Raw genomic sequence first — 19,968 nt, 5'->3', positions numbered from 1 at the left:
ACAAAACAAAGAAAACAAAACTCTAGAATTAAAATTGTGTGTGCAGAAGTAAGCTATAAAAACTGAATATTCCTCAAAGAGCTCATAAGCCCCACTTAAACTGCCTGATGTGGCCATCAGCTTCCTGTAAAAACATTACACAATAGCATTCATTTTATCCCCGACTTGTTCTGGGACATGGCCAGACTCTAATACCCCAGGTCCCTAGCCATGGACAGTCCTTTCTCTTTTGAACTGTCCCGGAATTGCTCACTTGAACTCTTCAACAAACCAAGGCCCATCAAAGGTACCTGAAAACCAATTAGAGACAACTATCATATGATCTCCCTGATATGTGGAAGTGGTGATGCAACATGGTGGCTTAAGTGGGTAGGTGAAGAATCAATGAAACAAGATGGGATTGGGAGGGAGACAAACCATAAGTGACTCTTAATCTCACAAAACAAACTGAGGGTTGCTGGGGGGAGGGGGGTTGAGAGAAGGGGGGTGGGGTTATGGACATTGGGGAGGGTATGTGCTTTGGTGAGTGCTGTGAAGTGTGTAAACCTGGTGATTCACAGACCTGTACCCCTGGGGATAAAAATATATGTTTATAAAAAATAAAAAATTATAAAAAAATAAAAAAAATTAAAAATTAAAAAAAAAAAAACAATTAGAAAGTCTCCTTTTCCAAAAATCCCATCTTTATAACATGCTTGTCAATTTTATACATCTCAGTATTTTTTCTTTTAAATCTATAAAACTTCTTTCCTTTATAACATTTTTATAACCCCTGCTAAAACTCAGAATAGAGGATGGTTTCCCTTGCTGACACAAAGTAGAACAAGGCAAAACAAAACAAAGCAAAACGAGCCTATAATTTTGTCTCAGATTTCACTTTGTCTTTGATACACTTCAGAAATGATCTTAAAGAATAATGGATAAGAAAAATAAATCCAAGAGCATGGAATGGTCTTCCATCTTTTTGTGTCTTCTTCATTTTCTTTCATGAGTGTTCTGTAGTTTCTCGAGTACAGATCCTTTACCTCTTTGGTTAGGTTTATTCCAAGGTATGTTATGGTTCTTGGTGCTATAGTAAATGGAATTTATTCTCTAATTTCCCTTTCTGTATTTTCATTGTTAGGGTATAAGAAAGCCACTGATTTCTATACATTGACTTTGTATCCTGCCATGTTACTGAATTGCTCTATGAGTTCTAGTAGTTTGGGGGTGGAGTCCTTTGGGTTTTCCATATAAAGAATCATGTCATCTGCGAAGAGAGAGAGTTTGACTTCTTCATTGCCAATTTGGATACCTTTTATTTCTCTTTGTTGTCTGATTGCTGTTGCTAGGACTTCTAATACTATGTTGAACACTCATGAAAGAAATTGAAGAAGACACAAAAAGATGGAAGACCATTCCATGCTCTTGGATTGGAAGAATAAACATTGTTAAAATGTCTATACTGCCTAGAGCAATCTATACTTTTAATGCCACTCCAATCAAAATTCCATCAGTATTCTTCAAAGAGCTGGAGCAAATAATCCAAAAATTTGTATGGAATCAGAAGAGACACTGAATTGCTAAGGAAATGTTGAAAAACAAAAATAAACTGGGGGCATCACGTTACCCGATTTCAAGCTTTACTACAAAGCTGTGATCACCAAGACAGCATGGTATTGGCATAAAAACAGACACCTATACCAGTGGAACAGAGTAGAGAGCCCAGATATGGACCTTCAACTCTATACCACCTATACCAGTGGAACAGAGTAGAGAGCCCAGATATGGACCTTCAACTCTATGGGCAAATAATCTTCGACAAAACAGGAAAAAATATACAGTGGAAAAAAGACAGTCTCTTCAATAAATGGTGCTGGGAAAACTGGACAGCAATATGTAGAAGAATGAAACTGGACCATTTTCTTACACCATACACAAAGATAAACTCAAAATGGATAAAAGACCTCAATGTGAGACAGGAATCCATCAGAATCCTAGAGGAGAACATAGGCAGTAATCTCTTCGATATCAGCCACAGTAACTTCTTTCAAGATATGTCTCCAAAGGCAAAGGAAACAAAAGCGAAAATAAACTTTTGGGACTTGGTCAAAACCAAAAGCTTCTGCACAGCAAAGGAAACAGTCAAGAAAACAAAGAGGCAACCCACGGAATGGGAGAAGATATTTGCAAATGACAGTACAGACAAAAGGTTGATATGCAGGATCTATAAAGAACTCCTCAAACTCAACACACACGAAACAGGCAAACATCAAAAAATGGGCAGAAGATATGAACAGACACTTCTCCAATCAAGACATACAAATGGCTATCAGACACATGAAGAAATGTTCATCATCACTAGTCATCGGGGAGATTCAAATTAAAACCACATTGAGATATCACCTTACACCAGTTAGAATGGCCAAAATTAGCAAGACAGGAAACAACATGTGTTGGAGGGGATGTGAAGAAAGGGGAACCCTCTTACACTATTGTTGGGAATGCAAGTTGGTGCAGCCTCTTTGGAGAACAGTGTGGAGATTCCTCAAGAAATTAAAAATAGAACTTCCCTATGACCCTTCCATTGCACTCCTGGGTATTTACCCCAAAGATACAGATGTAGTGAAAAGAAGGGTCCTCTGAATCCCAATGGTCATAGCAGCAATGGCCATAGTCACCAAACTGTGGAAAGAGCCAAGATGCCCTTCAATGGACAAATGGATAAGGAAGATGTGGTCCATATACACTATGGAGTATTATGCCTCCATCAGAAAGGATGAATACCCAACTTTTGTATCCACATGAACGGGACTAGAAGAGATTATGCTGAGTGAAGTAAGTCAAGCAGAGAGAGTCAATTATTATATGGTTTCACTTATTTGTGGAGCATAACAACTAGCATGGAGGACATGGGGAGTTAGAGAGGAGAAGGGAGTTGGGGGAAATTGGAAGGGGAGGTGAACCATGAGAGACTATGGACTCTGAAAAACAATCTGAGGGTTTTGAAAGGGCAAGGGGTGGGAGGTTGGGGGAACCAGGTAGTGGGTATTAGAGAAGGCGTGGATCACATGGAGAACTGGGTATGGTGCAAAAATAATGAATACTGTTATGCTGAAAAGAAAGAAAGAAAGAAAGGAAAAGAAAAGAAAAGAAAAATCCAACAGGACTAGGGGCCAGGAAAAACAATGGAAAGTAGAACTCTCCCAGAAAACAAAACAATACAGGATCTCATAAAGAAATATCTCCACTGTCAAGGTTAAGAGTGGGGAAGCGTCTTCATAAGGCTAACTTAGCAAGATTTCAAAAGTGACCATTGTATCTCTGTTCTTTACTTTCATAAAAGGGAACTTTTTTTTCCCCACCTATATTCATCCTGTCCGTCATATACTGAGTATGATGTGAGATAAGCTGTTTGGTTTTTGTTTGTTTGTTTAGTTTGTAAGTTCCCGGATCATGAGGAGCCACATCTGAACTGAATGGAGAAAACCATTGAACCCCTTTTATCCTGGGCATTGAGCCGTTATACTGATTAGTTGGGATTTAGGTTGTCTCCCTAGTGGAATCAGATAATATAGTCTGTGGGAGCAGGGGGAGTCAAATGGATATTTGATGAACATAAAAAAAAGGAAGTCACTTGTTCTTTCTGTGCCAAACTATTTTCTTTTTCCTCTTGAGCACATAGCTGTACTTAATTTCTCAGTCTGCATGCAATTAGTGAAAGTCACGTCATTTTATTCTTGTCGGTGAAAATGAGTGTAAGTTACATGGGCCACTTCCGAGTCTGGCCCGTGAAACCTCCCAGGTGACCCTCTGCTTATTCTCTCTTCCACTGTCACCTAACAGATACAGAATCCAGGTCCTATAGAACAACTAACCGAACTTATGTGGGCAAGGAAAGTCTCTCTGGTTAAGCCACGGTGATTTGGGAGTTTCCTTGTCTAGCAGCTAGTATTATTTACACCAACGAATATAAAGAGATTCCCATAAGACAGTCTGAAGGCTGCTGGCAAGAAGTAGATGGATATATGACGGGAAATACTGCTAAATGTCTACAACACAATTCCACAAATATTTAACGTTAATCCCCACCTAGCTTCTGAACATAATTAAAGTGGATAGGACATGCATTTTTTCTGTCACATGCAATATAAACCTACATGAGAATCAGGGGGCACACAAGCCTGTGAATAAAAGTACTGCAAAGTTCCATCCATACACGTACATGTAGGAGTAGGAAACTTGTCAAAGAAGTAAATATAGTGTGGCTAATGTTTGATGAAAAACATAACAAATCAGTTGAGGTATCAGAATATGAACTTATGTCAAATCATGGTTATATGTTTATTTGAAAAACGGTTCTAAGAGTCCCAAATGTAGAAAAAGTACTCGAGTATTTTTTTAAATGAATGTGTATTAGTCAGTATGTTCTATGGAAAGTTACGTAAGTATAGCACTTAAATGAATTCCACCTTGACTGAGCCATTATATAGAAGCAGCAGGTGCACATGATAATTCTCAAGATAAAGTGACCAGAGTAGAAGAAAACTAGAGAGATAATACAGCTCTTTTTCCATTTATGTGTACATGACTACCAACTCCTTTCACTGAGTATAAATAATGCACTAAGAAGAATAACAAACACACATTTTTTCTGTCTATAAATGCTTTGAAATGGTTATTATCCCTCATTTACTTATACCCTAGTTGGTCTGAACCATCTGCCGTCACTCTCCCAGTCACAGACTCCACATCATTCACAATGACTTCCTTGCTTCTTCACAACTCCAAGCATGCCCCTACCTCAGGACCTTTGCTCCTGCTGTTTCTTTTCCTTGGAATGTTCCCTTGCTTCCTCAGGACTCTCCCTAAATGTTACATGTCCTATAGGTATGACTCCCCTTATAAAATGGTCACTTCACTCCTCATGGATCTCCTCACCCCAGCCTGCTCCTTTTTTCATTGTTCTTATTAACATTCACTTAGTTTTATGTTCACCTGTACATCTATATCTGCTAACCAGAATGTAAACTCTGCAAGAACTACAGTTTCATCTACTGTGTTCACAACTCTATTCCCAATACCTAGCAGAATATCTGGTTCAGGATTCTTTTGTGGAATGAATAAAGTGACTCTGTCATGAATAGACTATGTTAATATGTTGGATCTTTGAGCCACTGATAGTTCTATCACACCATTAATAAACAATCCTTCTAAATATAATGTAGAATGTTTCAAAAGATATGACTGCTTTTCTCCTTTGTGGAATATTTTTATTTGCAATCTCAGTGTTTGGACTCCCAATTTTATTTTATTTTATTTTATTTTATTTTTTTTAAAGATTTTATTTATTTATTTGACAGAGAGAAATCACAAGTAGATGGAGAGGCAGGCAGAGAGAGAGAGGGAGGAGGAAGCAGGCTCCCTGCTGAGCAGAGAGCCTGATGCGGGACTTGATCCCAGGACCCTGAGATCATGACCTGAGCCGAAGGCAGCGGCCTAACCCACTGAGCCACCCAGGCGCCCATGGACTCCCAATTTTAGATGCAATGATCTTTTGGAACCCACACCATCCAATGGGTCATCTGAAACCATCTCTTATTTTTCCCTTAGGAATTGTCTCATTAAGTGGCAAGTCACACAACCAAATAAAATCTATTTAGTAAATTGTAAAAAGACCTAAACGAGGAAACTATTAAAAGTTTAATATCTGATTCGATTTGGAAAATTGCTTCATATATGCTGAATGTACAATTAACTTCAATGATTCTAAACATTTATATTGAATGTAAACATAACCTGCATTCAGTATCCTGGTGTGAGAGAAACCAATTATCATTTGAGTTTAGTTCTGTTAGCTATAATAAAACTACCCAAGGGTATTTGTATCTGTGTCTTTTCTTTCTATCTCTATACAATCAGAAGCATTCAACATCTCAAGATTTATAAAACTGTGCTTGAATGCCTTAAGGCAGTCATGCAGACACTAACATGAAGAGTATCAGTTTTTCTCACTAGTAGCATATATTAGTGGGATACTAGCAAGCATTCCCTTCTGGCTCTAAAGTCTATAGAAATGGTGATGTTTCTTCTGCTGGAGCCATTTTATTATTATCGCTTTAAATATTTTTTAAGTTCTAGAATGTTCTAAATTTTCAAAAACTTACAAAGATATTACTGTCAGTTTCCTTATATTCTGGCCCTACTTTACCCTATTATTAATATATTACTTTAACATGGTACCTTTGTCAAAGCTAAGATGCCAACCTCAACATCACTGTTGTCTAAACTTTAGATTTTACTTGGATTTTATCATTTTTTCCCAGTAATGTCCTTTTCTCTTTCAGGCTACAATTCAGGAACAACACTGAATTGAGTTGTCATGGTTCCTTGGTTTCCTATAACAGTGTCTCAGTCTTTCCTTGTCTCTTGGGATTTGGACAGTTTTGAGAGTACTAGTCAGATATTTTGTAGAATGGCTTCAATATGCAACTGTCTGGGGTTTTTTGGCGGGGGGTCACAGTTAAGTAAGGGATATGTGTTTTCTGTCAGGAACAAGAAGTTCCCTTTTCATCATGTTTTATCAGGGGGACACGTTCACAGCATAATTTGGTGCTGTGATAACCTTGGGTCACCTGGCCAAGATAGCTTCGCCATGTTGTCCCGAGTGAAGCTATGTTCTCCCTTTATATTCTATTTTTTCTAAGTACCTGAATAAAACTACCTTAGACTCCAGGCAGCAGAGACTAAGGTCCACCTCTGGGAGTAGAAGGAACATACAAATAAATAATGTAGAATTCTTCTGAAGGGACAATCTGTCTCTTTTCACCATTTACTTATTTCTTCAATCATTTGTTTATATCAGTTTATATCACATTTATTGTATATTTTGGGTTATAACTGGATATTATGTTATTTATTTGCTGGATGTTATGTTATTTATTTGCTCAAATGGTTCCATGTCTGGTCATTGGGTGCTCTTTGAGTTTGTCTCATTTCCTTTTGACATGTAACAATTCTTTGTTTTGGAGCATTACAAGATGCTCAGACTCATCTTGTGTGGACCCTTTACAGTTCTAGAATCAGTTATTTCTCCATCTAGTAGAGAATACTATTTAGATACAAGATCTAGGAGCTGGGTAGGCTCATTGCTACTTGGCTGTCATTTCCAGATGATATTAGAAAACAAAACTAGGAAATATACATACACACATTTATGCTTATTTCTATATCTACCAATCTATCTCTGTAATAAACTGAATATTTCTGACTCTAATTTTGTTCTTTCCAGCCTCCCCCACTTTCTCTGAAACTTCTTTTCCTCTAGTGCTAGCTCAATGACAGTTTTTACCATGAATCTATATTGGATTTTGTCAGCTGCTTTTTTGGCAGCAAGTGATATGATCACGTTTAATCGATTACATCGATTGATTTTCAAATGTTGGCACAGCCTTGCATGCCTGGAATAATTGCCACTTATTCATTGTGTATCATTCTTTTATACACTGCTGGATTTTGTTTGGTAATGTTTTGCTGAGGATTTTTGTATCTATGTTCATGAGAAATGTTTGCTTGTAGCTTTCCTTAGTAGTAATGCATTTATCTTATCTGGTGTTAGGATTTGGGTACTCTCTATGCTTTGGCTTTTTTTTTTTTTTTTGTCATTTTCTTAGTAAAATAAATTATTATAAATTATATTTACATTTTTTCTGGATTTGGAAACCTGCTGATAAGTAAGTAGGCCAAGATGTGAGTAAGGAGGGGAAAAAAAAAAAGCATGTCAGCCTTTCCCATATTTAAGACATAAAATCTGTAATTTAAGATTCTTGACATTTGGGGGCGCCTGGGTGGTTTAGTAGGTTAAGCCTCTGCCTTCAGCTCAGGTCATGGTCTCAGGGTCCTGGGATCAAGGCCCACATCATCAGCCTCTTTGCTCAAGAGGGAACTTGCTCCGCCCTGCTCCCCGTCCCCAACACCCCCCACCCCGTCTCTGCCTGCCTTTCTGCCTACTTGTGATCTCACTCTCTCTGTCAAATGAATAAATTTTTAAAAATCTTAAAAAAAAAGATTCTTAATGTTTGCAATGTTGTGTCAAGGAGTCTAGTCATGCCCATTTGGGAATTAAAAGTTGAAACAATACCACTCAGGACTTTGAGCTAAAGTGGTAGTGGCAGTCTGCTTTTCATGGTTAGACTCCCTCCGCTGTCACCACCCTCGCCTATCACAGAGATGTGGGTGATAATTTGGAGGAGAGAGGCGATCTTGGGTGTACACAACAGAAATCAACTCTGGCTAATTTAAGTGGAAAAGAAACTTATTAGAAGAATAAAGGAGTGCTCACAAAACCGAAGAGAAAATGGGATCATTTAGGCTAAGAAAATTGGTATTAAACAAAGAAAGCCAGAAGGCAGGAATTATAGGCAAGACAAAATCCCTGAAACCTTAACAGGTTTGTTAAGACAATACCTCTGGCATATCCACCATTTCTGACTTGGACACTATCACTGACAGCTCCCTCTACTGCAACCGTTGGACCCTTGCTAATGTCATACGCTGTTAACACCTACTGCAAATAAATTCTAACTATCCTAACTTCTGTAAGTATTCATTGGATCCCTTTGGCTGAAATACATTCTTTTGCTGCTTGCTGAGCTGGGAGCGTGGTAAGCATAATAGTAATTACTGCTTTCAAATACAACACTTCCTAGTACATTGACCATGTTTTTTGTTCAGTCCCTGGGTTGTTCAGCTTAGTCTGGAAGTCAGGGACCCAACCAAATATGCTACAGATGAATTCTTATTTCGCTGCTTTGTCAATGTAAGCAGCTTGTATTTGAATTCTTATTTTCTCACTTGAATTCTTACTTCTCAAGAATTACTTACTTCTTTGTATCTCCCCTCCTCTAGAGAAGAGAAGAGTTTGTTAATTATAAACATACACCTCCCACACTAGGTTGGGTCTCTGAAACTGAGTCACAGTGACTCCTAAAGGCCCCTTGGAGATAAATTATTTCTTTTAGAGACAGTGGGCACTTTCAGAAACAAATGGAGGCTCTCTCACAAAAAAGTAAGACTTTGCAATTATTTTTTACAATGTTTGGTGAGAGTTTACTGTATACCAGAATTGTTTTACAAGCATATAAATGTTAATTTATTTGTTTCTCATAACAGCGGTATGAAGCAGGCACTCTCATTGTCTTCATTTTACTAATGAGGGAACTGAAGTGCAGAGGGGTTATATAACCTGTAACCTTCTTCACATGAATTTTAGGAGGTTGTGTGGCTGTGGGATAACACAACTTTGACAATGCTTCAGCCTGGTTTTCATGACCTTTCTTATGATTCTGTCTCACTGCCATTGGAAAAGTTAATGCTGAATCTCTTCTGAAGATATCTGTACTGTCAAGAAGAAATAATCCCAAGTTATGTAAATACATCAGTGTTATGCCTTAACAAACTGAAATTGGCCTCTAATTGTTTCTTCCCAATGTAAATGAACTCAGAGACTATGGTCTCTCTCTTAGGTAGCTATTCCACCGAGAATTTCATGTATGTATAAATCCCTCTGGTTCCCCATCATTAGCTTCTAACATCCCAATGTGATTCTATTTGACATCACTTTGGAGGGACCAGTCTGTATGTCAAAGGCTCTTTGGTGTTCTTTTTGTGAATCTTCATGTAAAAGGTTGTCCAATTTACTAAGTGACCTTATTTCACAGACTTAGTACTCTGAGCCTGTGAAGTGAGCAGGGATAAAAATCCCGAGCTATAATGTCGTCCATGGTGGGTAGGATGATTCTTTCTTGGAATGGTTCAGCACTTTACAGAGTCCATTCGGAATCCTTCTCTTGTTTTTCCTCATGGCAGCATCTCTGTGTGACAGGTTGGAGAGTGTTTTATAATACCCACTGAGTAATTACCTTTTCTTTGTATCTCCCCTCCTCTAGAGAACCTCAAGCTTTGTGACCAGACATTAAGCAAGGAGATCAATGGGATACTTTCTTTCTTTTGAGTGGCACTAGCAATTTGAAGATTATAAATGAAATTGTGTCACCTTCCTTGAAGGGCAAGGTAAATATATAGCTCAGTTCTCTGTTCTGTTTAGAGTGTAGTATCAGAAGATGTGCTAAGTGAAGTTACAAGGGCAACACCTTCCCATGGATTTTTCAGAGTTTAATATCCCAGGTTTTAATATTCTCATGCTTCCAGACTGCTCAGCTAGAGTTCAGATGTTACAGCAACCTTTATTGATTAGGAAAATGGTGATTTTTCTCAAATAACAACGATAGTATTTTTCTCATCATTTAACATCCCTACACTTAGGAGAGCACTTAGAAACTGATGAGGACTCCGTCCATGTTTATTGAAGTAATGAGTGAACAGATGAATAAATGAATATATGAATGAATGAGTGAATCACTGAATGATTTGTTTATTGAGCCTGTTAATGAAGCACATTCTGAAGTGTCTGGTCCTGTGCTATTAAAGCATAGTTTCATGTACAACTTAGCACAGGCTTTGCAGAAACTCTCTATCAAAGGCTGTAGACTTCTGTGAGTAAGTAGCAATAATGCCTGGCTACCCATTACTGCTTGTATTATTGGTTTTTTTTCCAAGATCTGTTTATTTATTTTGAGAGAGTGAGAGAGAGCACAAGTGAGCAGCAGTAGGGAAGAGCAGAGGGAGAGGGAAAGAGAATCTCAAGCAGACTCCATGCTAAGCATGGAGTCTGGTACAGGGCTTGAGCTCATGATCCCAAGACATGACCCTGAGATCACAACCCTGAGATCATGACCTGAGCTGAAACCAAGAGTCTGATGCTCAACTGACTGAGCCACCCAGATGCTCTGCTAATATTATTATTGTTAGCATTAAAAAGACATGTCCTATGGGACAGATTTACCAACTACTTGTAAAGACAAAACTTTGGCATCTTCAGTATCTACTCCTTGGTTCCCACCATCTTTCAGTTCCCGTATCTGCATCTCGCCTCAGACTTTGTCTTCTTACCTTTTCCAGGGACCCACTTCAGGACTCAGTTCTTACCCCACATGGCCTAAGTGATGGCATGGCTTAGAGCAGGTACACGAGAGTTGGTGACAAGGACATTAATTTGGGCTATATTTTGAAGATAGAGATAACAAGATATACTCATGGACTACATGTGGAGTGTGAGGGAAAGAGAGCCAGGGCTGAATAATTCTGGCATTAAAGGATTCTTTGTGGAAGACTTCATCAGGGTTAACCAGATATGTAGCCTGGATTCTGAGAATTGCAGAGGCTATTTTACGATGAGATTATACAGTTGGCTGAAATATTTGGTATAACCTTCAACAGATTTTTTTTGCTGTAGTCAGACCATGAATGATGGCATCTCAACATTTGTACCTATTATCATTCCTGATGTTCAACTCCCAATTTTTTGCTGTTAATATTTTAAAAAATAGTATGCTTTTTAAAACATATTTAAATTTAAGTTATGAGGTCATCTACCCACATAAATTCCTTTAGTAGTATGAGTCCAATAATTGTGTTGGGTTTCTTTTGTTATTTTTTCCAACAACCTTATATATACTATTAATAATATTTATTTTATAATAATAAAACAGGATTTATTATATGCTATTAAGCAGTATTTTGGATGATTCAAACATATCAACTCATTAAATTCTCCAAACAGCCTTGTGAAGTACTATTATTGTCACCTGTTTTAAACTGACACATAGAAAGACTGTGACTTACCCAGAGTTACCAGCCTGCAAGTGGAAATGCCAGGATTTGAATGCAGACAGGTCACCCAGAGACCATGATCTTCAATATAACAATATACTGCCTTTGGAAATACCTGTGTTGTTTTCAAAGGGCCTTTTTTTTTTTTTTTTAAATTTTTTATTTTTTATAAACATATATTTTTATCCCCAGGGGTACAGGTCTGTGAATCAACAGGTTTACACACTTCACAGCACTCACCAAATCACATACCCTCCCCAATGTCTATAATCCCACCCCCTTCTCCCAAACCCCCTCCCCCCGGCAACCCTCAGTTTGTTTTGTGAGATTAAGAGTCACTTATGGTTTGTCTCCCTCCCAATCCCATCTTGTTTCATTTATTCTTCTTCTACCCACTTAAGCCTCCATGTTGTATCACCACTTCCTCATATCAGGGAGATCATATGATAGTTGTCTTTCGTGGTATATATACACAATGGAATACTATGCAGCCATCAAAAGAAATGAAATCTTGCCATTTGCAACAACGTGGATGGAACTAGAGCGTATCAAAGGGCCTTTTAAAATTGCTGTAAGAATCTTATAATATTGTAAAAGTAGGAAACACAGTGCCCACTTAATTTTTTCATGCAAAGAAATTAAAGCTCAGGAACATTTATGTTGCTTTTCCAAGGTGATAAAATGAAGATCACAGAAAACTTCAACCCACATAAAAAAAGCAATAGTCATTTTGAAAATAACTGAGTGGTAATTTGGAATATCTCAGTGGGGTCAGGAACTGACAAGTATGTATGTACCCTTATACATTGAAAGATGAAGGTCAGAAGACGCCAGTCTCTGGGTTACCGGGAACCCTGTACTGGTAATGGTGTCATGATGCACTCATGACATTTGGGTCACTTTCCATGCATAAGTAATTTATCCATTTTGCCTTCTGGTTTTGACAGGTGAACCATAGTTTCAAATAGTATCTATGGAGAACAGCACCGAGGTGAATGAGTTTAGGCTCTTGGGACTGACTGACAGCCCAGAACTGCAAGTCCCTCTTTTCATAACATTCACTTTCATTTATCTTGCTACTCTCATTGGAAATCTTGGGATGATCACGTTGATTCTGTTGGACTCTCGCCTCCACACTCCCATGTATATTTTCCTCAGTAACCTCTCTCTGGTGGACTGTGCTTACTCCTCAGCTGTTACTCCCAAGGTGATGGCTGGGTTTCTCACAGGGGATAAAGTCATCTCTTATGGTGGATGTGTTGCTCAGATGTTCTTCTTTGTGGCTTTTGCCAGTGTAGACTGTTTCCTGTTAGCTGCCATGGCTTATGATCGGCATACCGCAGTATGTAAACCCTTACATTATACCACTTCTATGACCATGAGCTTGTGTGCTCAAATGGCAATAGGCTGCTATGCCTGGGGCTTTGTTGAATCTGCTATCCACACTGGATTCACCTTTTGCCTCTCCTTCTGCCATTCCAATGTGGTCCATCATTTTTTCTGTGATATCCCCCCAATTCTGGCTCTCTCCTGCTCTGATATCTATATAAATGAGATTGTACTCTTTATATTAGCAGCTTTCAATGTCTGTTTTGCCCTTATAGTTATCTTGACCTCCTATCTGTTCATCTTCGTTGCCATCCTGAGGATGCGCTCAGCTGAGGGAAGGAAGAAAGCCTTCTCTACCTGTGCCTCACACTTCACTGCTGTAACCATCTTCTACGGGACTGTCATATTCATGTACTTACAACCCAATTCTAGTCATTCTATGGACAATGATCAAATGGCATCTGTGTTCTATACAATAATAGTCCCCATGTTGAACCCCATTGTCTATAGTTTGAGGAATAAAGAGGTGAATAGCGCTTTCAGGAAAACCGCTAAGAAACTGAAGATTCTGTTCAACCCATAGATCAATTAGAGACATTATAAAAGCTGTATAGTTAATCAGTCATCTATTGTTGTGTAGCAAAATATCACAATTCCAAAAACAACAGTTTATTATTTCTCATAATTCCGTGGCTGGCGGGATAGTTCCTTTGCTGTTTTCATATGGGCTCACTCATAAGGTTGCATGTCTTCTGCATGGTCAGCTGGGCTGAAGTGTTCAAATTTCTAACTCACATTTCTATTCACATTTCTAACTGTTGGATTTGGTTACTGTCCATCTCTTTTCCAGATGCTCTTCCATCCTCCCGAGGATGGACCAACTTTGTTACATGTTTTCAGTGTGAAAGTAAAACTGAATGGTTTCTTGAAGTCTAGACTCCTGACTCAAACATTTTCTCTACCACATTATATTAATTATCGGTGTCAAAGAGTTGGCCCCAATGTAAGCATGAAGAAAGGCTCCACCTCTTGAGGGAAACAGCTGCAAAGAATTTGTGCCCATTGTTTATCTACCACAATTAGAAATTAGATTAAACTTCTGTAACAAAGAAAGTGAAAATACGGTGGCTTAAATACCATAGCAATTTATTCTCAAATAGTGGAAGTGAATGTAGCAATGTGAAAATGAACTGTCTGGCTAGCCAGTGTGTTCTTTGTCATTCAGGGCCAGGTTCAATCCACCTAACCTCTCTCTACCATCTCCTATAGCGTTGAGTGTTGAGCCTGTCCTCATCATTGCTCTTCTGTCTGGAGGAAAGGAGGAACAGATAAGTTGAAGGAAAAATATTGTCTCTTCAAGAAAGTGATATAGTCATTTTCTGTATGACTTCTGAGTACATTCCATTGGCAAGGATTCAGTCATAAGGCCACAAAAACAACTGGCAAAATCAACTTCAAAATTGAACCTCTGTCTAAAAGACAGGTTGCTTTGCTGAAATCTCAATACTCTGGGAAAAAAAAAAAAGTGTTTTCTGGGTAAAGGCAGGATACTGCCACATAGCTAGTAACTGAACCTGAGCTTCTAAGACCTGGAGCTTTCTCGATAAAAGATCAGAGAGATGAATAGCCAGTGGAGGTAAGTGGCATTCTAGAAACCAAGTGATGAGAAATGCATTAAGAGGAAATGGATGTGTCAGAGCCACTGGTAGGTTAAGCAATAGTAAGACTAAGAACTGGAAATAGGCCATAGTGATAGGAAGTTGGTGGGTGACTTTGAGTGGTTTGGGCTGGATAGTGGGAGCACAAATCTCATTAAATATATTCTCTACAATCTAGTCCATGATTATTCTTTGCTTTACCGTGTTTCTAATTATTTTCCCAACATGCACTACTGATGATGTAAATGTATGTTGTCTTTTCCCAGAACAGCTAGGGGAATAGGGCTTTGAGACTTTGAACTTTGAGAAGAGAGATGGACAGAGCTTAACAACATGATGGGAAGCCAGGGTTTCAGGAGATGACTGAGAAGAGATGTTTTGACAACAGATGATGCTTCATGAACCAGAGCATCAGTTATAGCAAATGTCTGCTTTGCAGCAAGTCATTGTTCTTGGCTTCACTTCCCCTCCATTTTGCTGAGTACAAGATTATTGCAACAAGTTCTTTGGAAGAATGAAGGAGGGGGAAAAGCACCTTGGGGAAAAGCAGTGTAGAGACAGGAAAAGAAGAAACACAGAAGGTGGTATAGTGCTTGATGTGATGAACAAATGAGACAAAGACAGGGGTTTGGAACAGGAACTGAGGGACAAAAAGAAAGCTTAAGCACACACACACAGTCCCTACTCAAAGACACCTCAAAACCATTTAGGAATGTACTCAGCCTCCTGTAGCTAGCTGTTATTTAATCTACCAGTTAAACGAAAGAAGGCTGGAGGATTTGGATTCTTTTGAGTTACAACTGAGAGTGAGATGGGCTCTTTGGAGAAAGAGCTGATTACTAGGTTAGGATAGGAATACTGCAAGAGGAGCCTGGAGCATCTTGTAGTTCCAGAAAGTAAGGAGGAGTTCAGAGAACAAGAGGGTTGTGTATATCAAAAGGAAGCAAGAGTAAAACTGAAAGTGCTCCCAAAGATGGAACCATTTGAGCAAGAAAGTAAATAACACAGGACTACATTGTACCCCAAAGTATAAAGCAGAAAAATGTTAAGTACAGGCTGATATAAACAAACAAACAAATCTCCCTTATAAAAAAATCCTTGACATTGGAGAGGGTATGTGCTATGGTGACTGCTGTGAAATGTGTAAGCCTGATGATTCACAGACCTGTACCCCTGGGCAAATGATACATTATATGTTAATAAAAATAATTTTTTAAAAATCCTAAATAATATATTTAGCCTTCTCTTAGGAGGTGGAGTATAGTCCCTTTTACCATGAGTATGGCCTGCACTTAGTGACTTATTTCTAAAATACACAGCACAGTGGGAAAAGGTAGCATTACATTGAAGCACCTGGCAAATGTATCTGGTTTAGGTGATTAAGGTTAAGATCCCCAGTGACGAGTCATGTTGGTAATATGTGTCTCCTGATCAGATGTGATAAGAACAGCACTTCTCTCTTTCAATAATAAACCTTTGTGTAGTCATGACAAACAAAATCAGACAAATCTAAATTGAAATACCTTCTACCTGAGCAGTACCCCTCAAAGCTATTAAGATAGTGAAAATCCAGGAAAGCCTGAGACACTGTCACAGATCAGAGAAGACTAAGGAGACAGGACAATATATACAGAGTTGGATCCTGGATTGGACCCTATAAGAGCAAAATGACATAAGTCAAAAATAATAATCTGAATGAGTTCTTGAAGTTTAGAGACCAGTAGTGTATCAATGCTGGTTTCTTTGTTTTGACTAGTGTATTATGATAAAGTAAGATGTTAACACTAGGGGAAGCTGGGTGAGAGGTATGCAAGACTTGTCTATAATATCTCAGAAAATATTTTGAAAATCTGAAATTATTTTCAAAATTAAAGATACCTTAATTACATGGTGCTCACCAGCCACTCCAACCTCAAGAGTTCAGCAGCTCCCTAGTTCTTTGTGGGAGGTTTAGTTTGGCTCTCTCTTATGCTAATTGCTCCTTTAAAAGGATTTTTTTTTTTTTTCTTCCCGGAGCCCAGGCATCCAGGGCTGGTGTGGGTTCAGGTTCTACTGAGGAATAGACCTGCTGTGGCATCAGGATCTTGTGCCCTTTGGTGCTCTCAGCAGGGAGGAGGATTGTGAACTCTTGTACTCACCAGACCTCTGACCAAGAGTTCTGGTAGCTTCCCTGCTTTGGCAGGGCACTAAAGCTAGAACTTTTATATTCTAGTTGCTCTTTTAAACCAAGTCTATTTTTTATGCCCCAGGGCTACTAAATCTGCTCCTGGTCCTCCCCAACACTCCACTGCAGTTCTAAGCATTGTGGGTGAAGGCTCTCTTATTTCCCATATGTCTAATAATTCCACTACTAGTTATTACCCAAATAAATGAAAACACTAATTAGAAAATATGCTAATTACACTAATGCTAATTATGCAAATAACATTAATTAGAATATATGCACCCCTATGTTAACTGCAGCATTATTTACAATAGCCAAGATATGGAAGTACCCCAAGTGTCCATCTGTACAAGAATGGATGAAGAAGAGAGGCACCTGGGTGGCTCAGTGGGTTAAGCCGCTGCCTTCGGCTCGGGTCATGATCTCAGGGTCCTGGGATCGAGTCCCACATCGGGCTCTCTGCTCAGCGGGGAGCCTGCTTCCCTCTCTCTCTCTCTCTCTCTGCCTGCCTCTCTGCCTACTTGTGATCTCTCTCTGTCAAATAAATAAAATCTTTAAAAAAAAAAAGAATGGATGAAGAAGGTGTTGTACATACATACAATGGAGTATTACTCCTCCATAAGAAAAGATGAGATCTTGCCACTTGTGACAACAAGGATGGGACTGTCGCTCTCGCCGGCAAGAACGACCGGCAAACGTGATGGGTGGCAAGCTTCTTTATTAGTTCTCTCTCTGTCCCGACAGTCTCTCCGCTTTATATCCTTTACCTCGGCCAATCACCGATCTAGTCCACGCCCCTCTCCCTGATCACGCTGCAAGCACGGGCTCACCCATGCTTGCAGCCAGCCAATCAGTCTCGCTTCCTCAATCCCCGGGCACCTCCATATACGTGACTCCTTGCATCTATTTCATGGCTCTCCACAGCTCCCCCTTTTTATTTATATATGATGGCGGGGATCGTGCCTGTCTTAGGTTGCCGCCCTCACTCCCTACGCTTACCCGTCATCGGGTGTCCCTCCTGGCCGAGGGGTCCCTGTCTTAGGTTGCTATAGGGTGGGGTCGGTCTTACCCGTCTTTGACTACCGATCCAGCATATAAGCCATATCTGGGGGGAGGTACCAGCCTCTAGAGCCATCATAGCTTGAACCAAAACTTGTTGCTGCCGTTGCTGCCGTCACGCAACTCTACAGATGCATCTTAGTAGGAGCACTTGAGCCAGAATCATTAGTATAACGAGGACTCCTATGCCTGCCCAGTTTTTGAGGAGCGAGAGTGATTGTTGTAGCATGACAACCCAATCATGGACAGTGCCAATGGGTACCTTAGTGGCGTTTATGATAACAATTTGGGCTCGCAACTGTTTGGTCAGGTTCTGGAATTCAACGCTCCAGGAACCATTGAGCATGCGACTCAGTTGTTTGGATAAATTTGCGGCGTGAGACAAATTATTATAAGCTACCGGGGTGACACAGAGTCCAGGCAGGTTTTGTATACACCCAACAGTCCATTAATCTGATTTTGTGTTGCAAGGGCTTCAGCTACCCTCCCGGTGACATTGTTGAGTGTTGCTGCAGTCTGTATCGAGGTTGTCAACGCCACTGCAGCAGCAGTAGCAGCGGCGACGGATGCTGCAATAGCTGCAATAATGGCTGCTGTTATTCCAAAGTCTCGTTTATGTCGAAGCAGCACCGGCAGGTTGTCGGGGTTCACCTGTACTGGCATCGGGATATACGTCGGTATCTTGGCTATTACTGCCGAGTCTCCCACCGTGGCATTCCAACATTCTGATAGCAGACAATTCTGGGACTCACAAGAGAGACTAGATGACTTGTTAATAGTAGAAGCATTAAAAACTATGAAGAGAAAGGGAGCTCTAACACAGACGGGCATTGGTGAGTAACTTATGTGCTTAGCTGAGGTGCAATTGCAAGTAACATTTGTTTCAAATCGAGAGCCTACGTGATCTTAAAACCGCTCTGGCCAGGTTGGCCCAATCTGCGCCACAGCTGCAGCTTCCGCTTCTGCTTTCAGCTGCGCCATTACTTCTCCTTGCATTCTTAATTCCTCTAATGCCTTCTGCAACTCCACCTCCTTACTCTCGAATTGCTGTCTTATGGCTTCCAAATCCTGTAATGCCTGGAGACTGGGAGATTTCTCCTTCTTATCTGCCTCTCTCTCCCCTATTTCCTGCAACTCGCTATCTGAGAGTCCTTCCGAACTTTCACTTTCAGAGTCAGAGTCTTGGGAAGACCCTTTATGAGACTCCTCCTTTACCTGCTCCAGAACCTCCCCTCCCTGTTGCACTGCTTGCTTCAAGGGCTCTCGAGTAGATTGTAAACACACTCTCACCAAGGACCACACGGCAAGGGTTCCCAAGGTTACAAATGGGCATCGTTTCAAGTCCTCCCCCAGGTGCTCCCACTGTGGCACATTCAGGAGCCCCTCCTCTATAAACCAGGGGGCAACTTCTCCTACTTCTCTCAAGAAAAAGCGGGCTGTTTTCGTCTTTAAGGGGGTGCCATTTGCCTTGAGGATATCCTTTAGAGGGCCCTCCATCCTGCACCTAGCAATCTCGTATCCCATCCTGGGAAAACTTTCTCTCTATAGTCCCTGAAGAGCCTTATAAGCAACCTTACCTCCGATCGTCTTCAGGGAACCTCCCTGTCAATAGACAGTTATTGGTGCACTCCTTACCTTATCGTTGCTCTACCTCGATCACCTCTTTGCGACGCGGGCGAAGTCCCGGGTCTCGGCACCACTTGTCGCTCTCGCCGGCAAGAACGACCCGCAAACGTGATGGGTGGCAAGCTTCTTTATTAGTTCTCTCTCTGTCCCGACAGTCTCTCCGCTTTATATCCTTTACCTCGGCCAATCACCGATCTAGTCCACGCCCCTCTCCCTGATCACGCTGCAAGCACGGGCTCACCCATGCTTGCAGCCAGCCAATCAGTCTCGCTTCCTCAATCCCCGGGCACCTCCGCATACGTGACTCCTTGCGTCTATTTCATGGCTCTCCACATGGGACTATAGGGTATTATGTTAAGTGAAGTAAGTTGGAGAAAGACAAATACCATATGATTTCACTTACATGTGGAATCTAAAGAACAA

The 19,968-nt window shown here is 40.2% G+C and overlaps 1 protein-coding gene across 1 annotated transcript; it reads left to right on the top strand.

Annotated features, from left to right (window-relative positions):
• The first annotated feature begins 12,679 nt into the window (after positions 1-12,679).
• LOC101688190 (olfactory receptor 5B12-like) lies at positions 12,680-13,621 on the top strand. The gene has a single exon (XM_004777670.2). The coding sequence runs from the start codon at positions 12,683-12,685 to the stop codon at positions 13,619-13,621; it is 939 nt and encodes a 312-aa protein (XP_004777727.1). The 5' UTR covers positions 12,680-12,682.
• The last annotated feature ends 6,347 nt before the right edge of the window (positions 13,622-19,968 follow it).

The sequence above is a fragment of the Mustela putorius genome, unplaced genomic scaffold (assembly GCF_011764305.1).
Source record: "Mustela putorius furo isolate JIRA1106 unplaced genomic scaffold, ASM1176430v1.1 tig00000127_pilon_pilon_pilon, whole genome shotgun sequence".
In the NCBI taxonomy this organism is placed as follows: Eukaryota; Metazoa; Chordata; class Mammalia; order Carnivora; family Mustelidae; genus Mustela; species Mustela putorius.
Note: the sequence above shows the minus strand (reverse complement) of the source record. Positions and strands in the feature narration are given on the sequence as shown.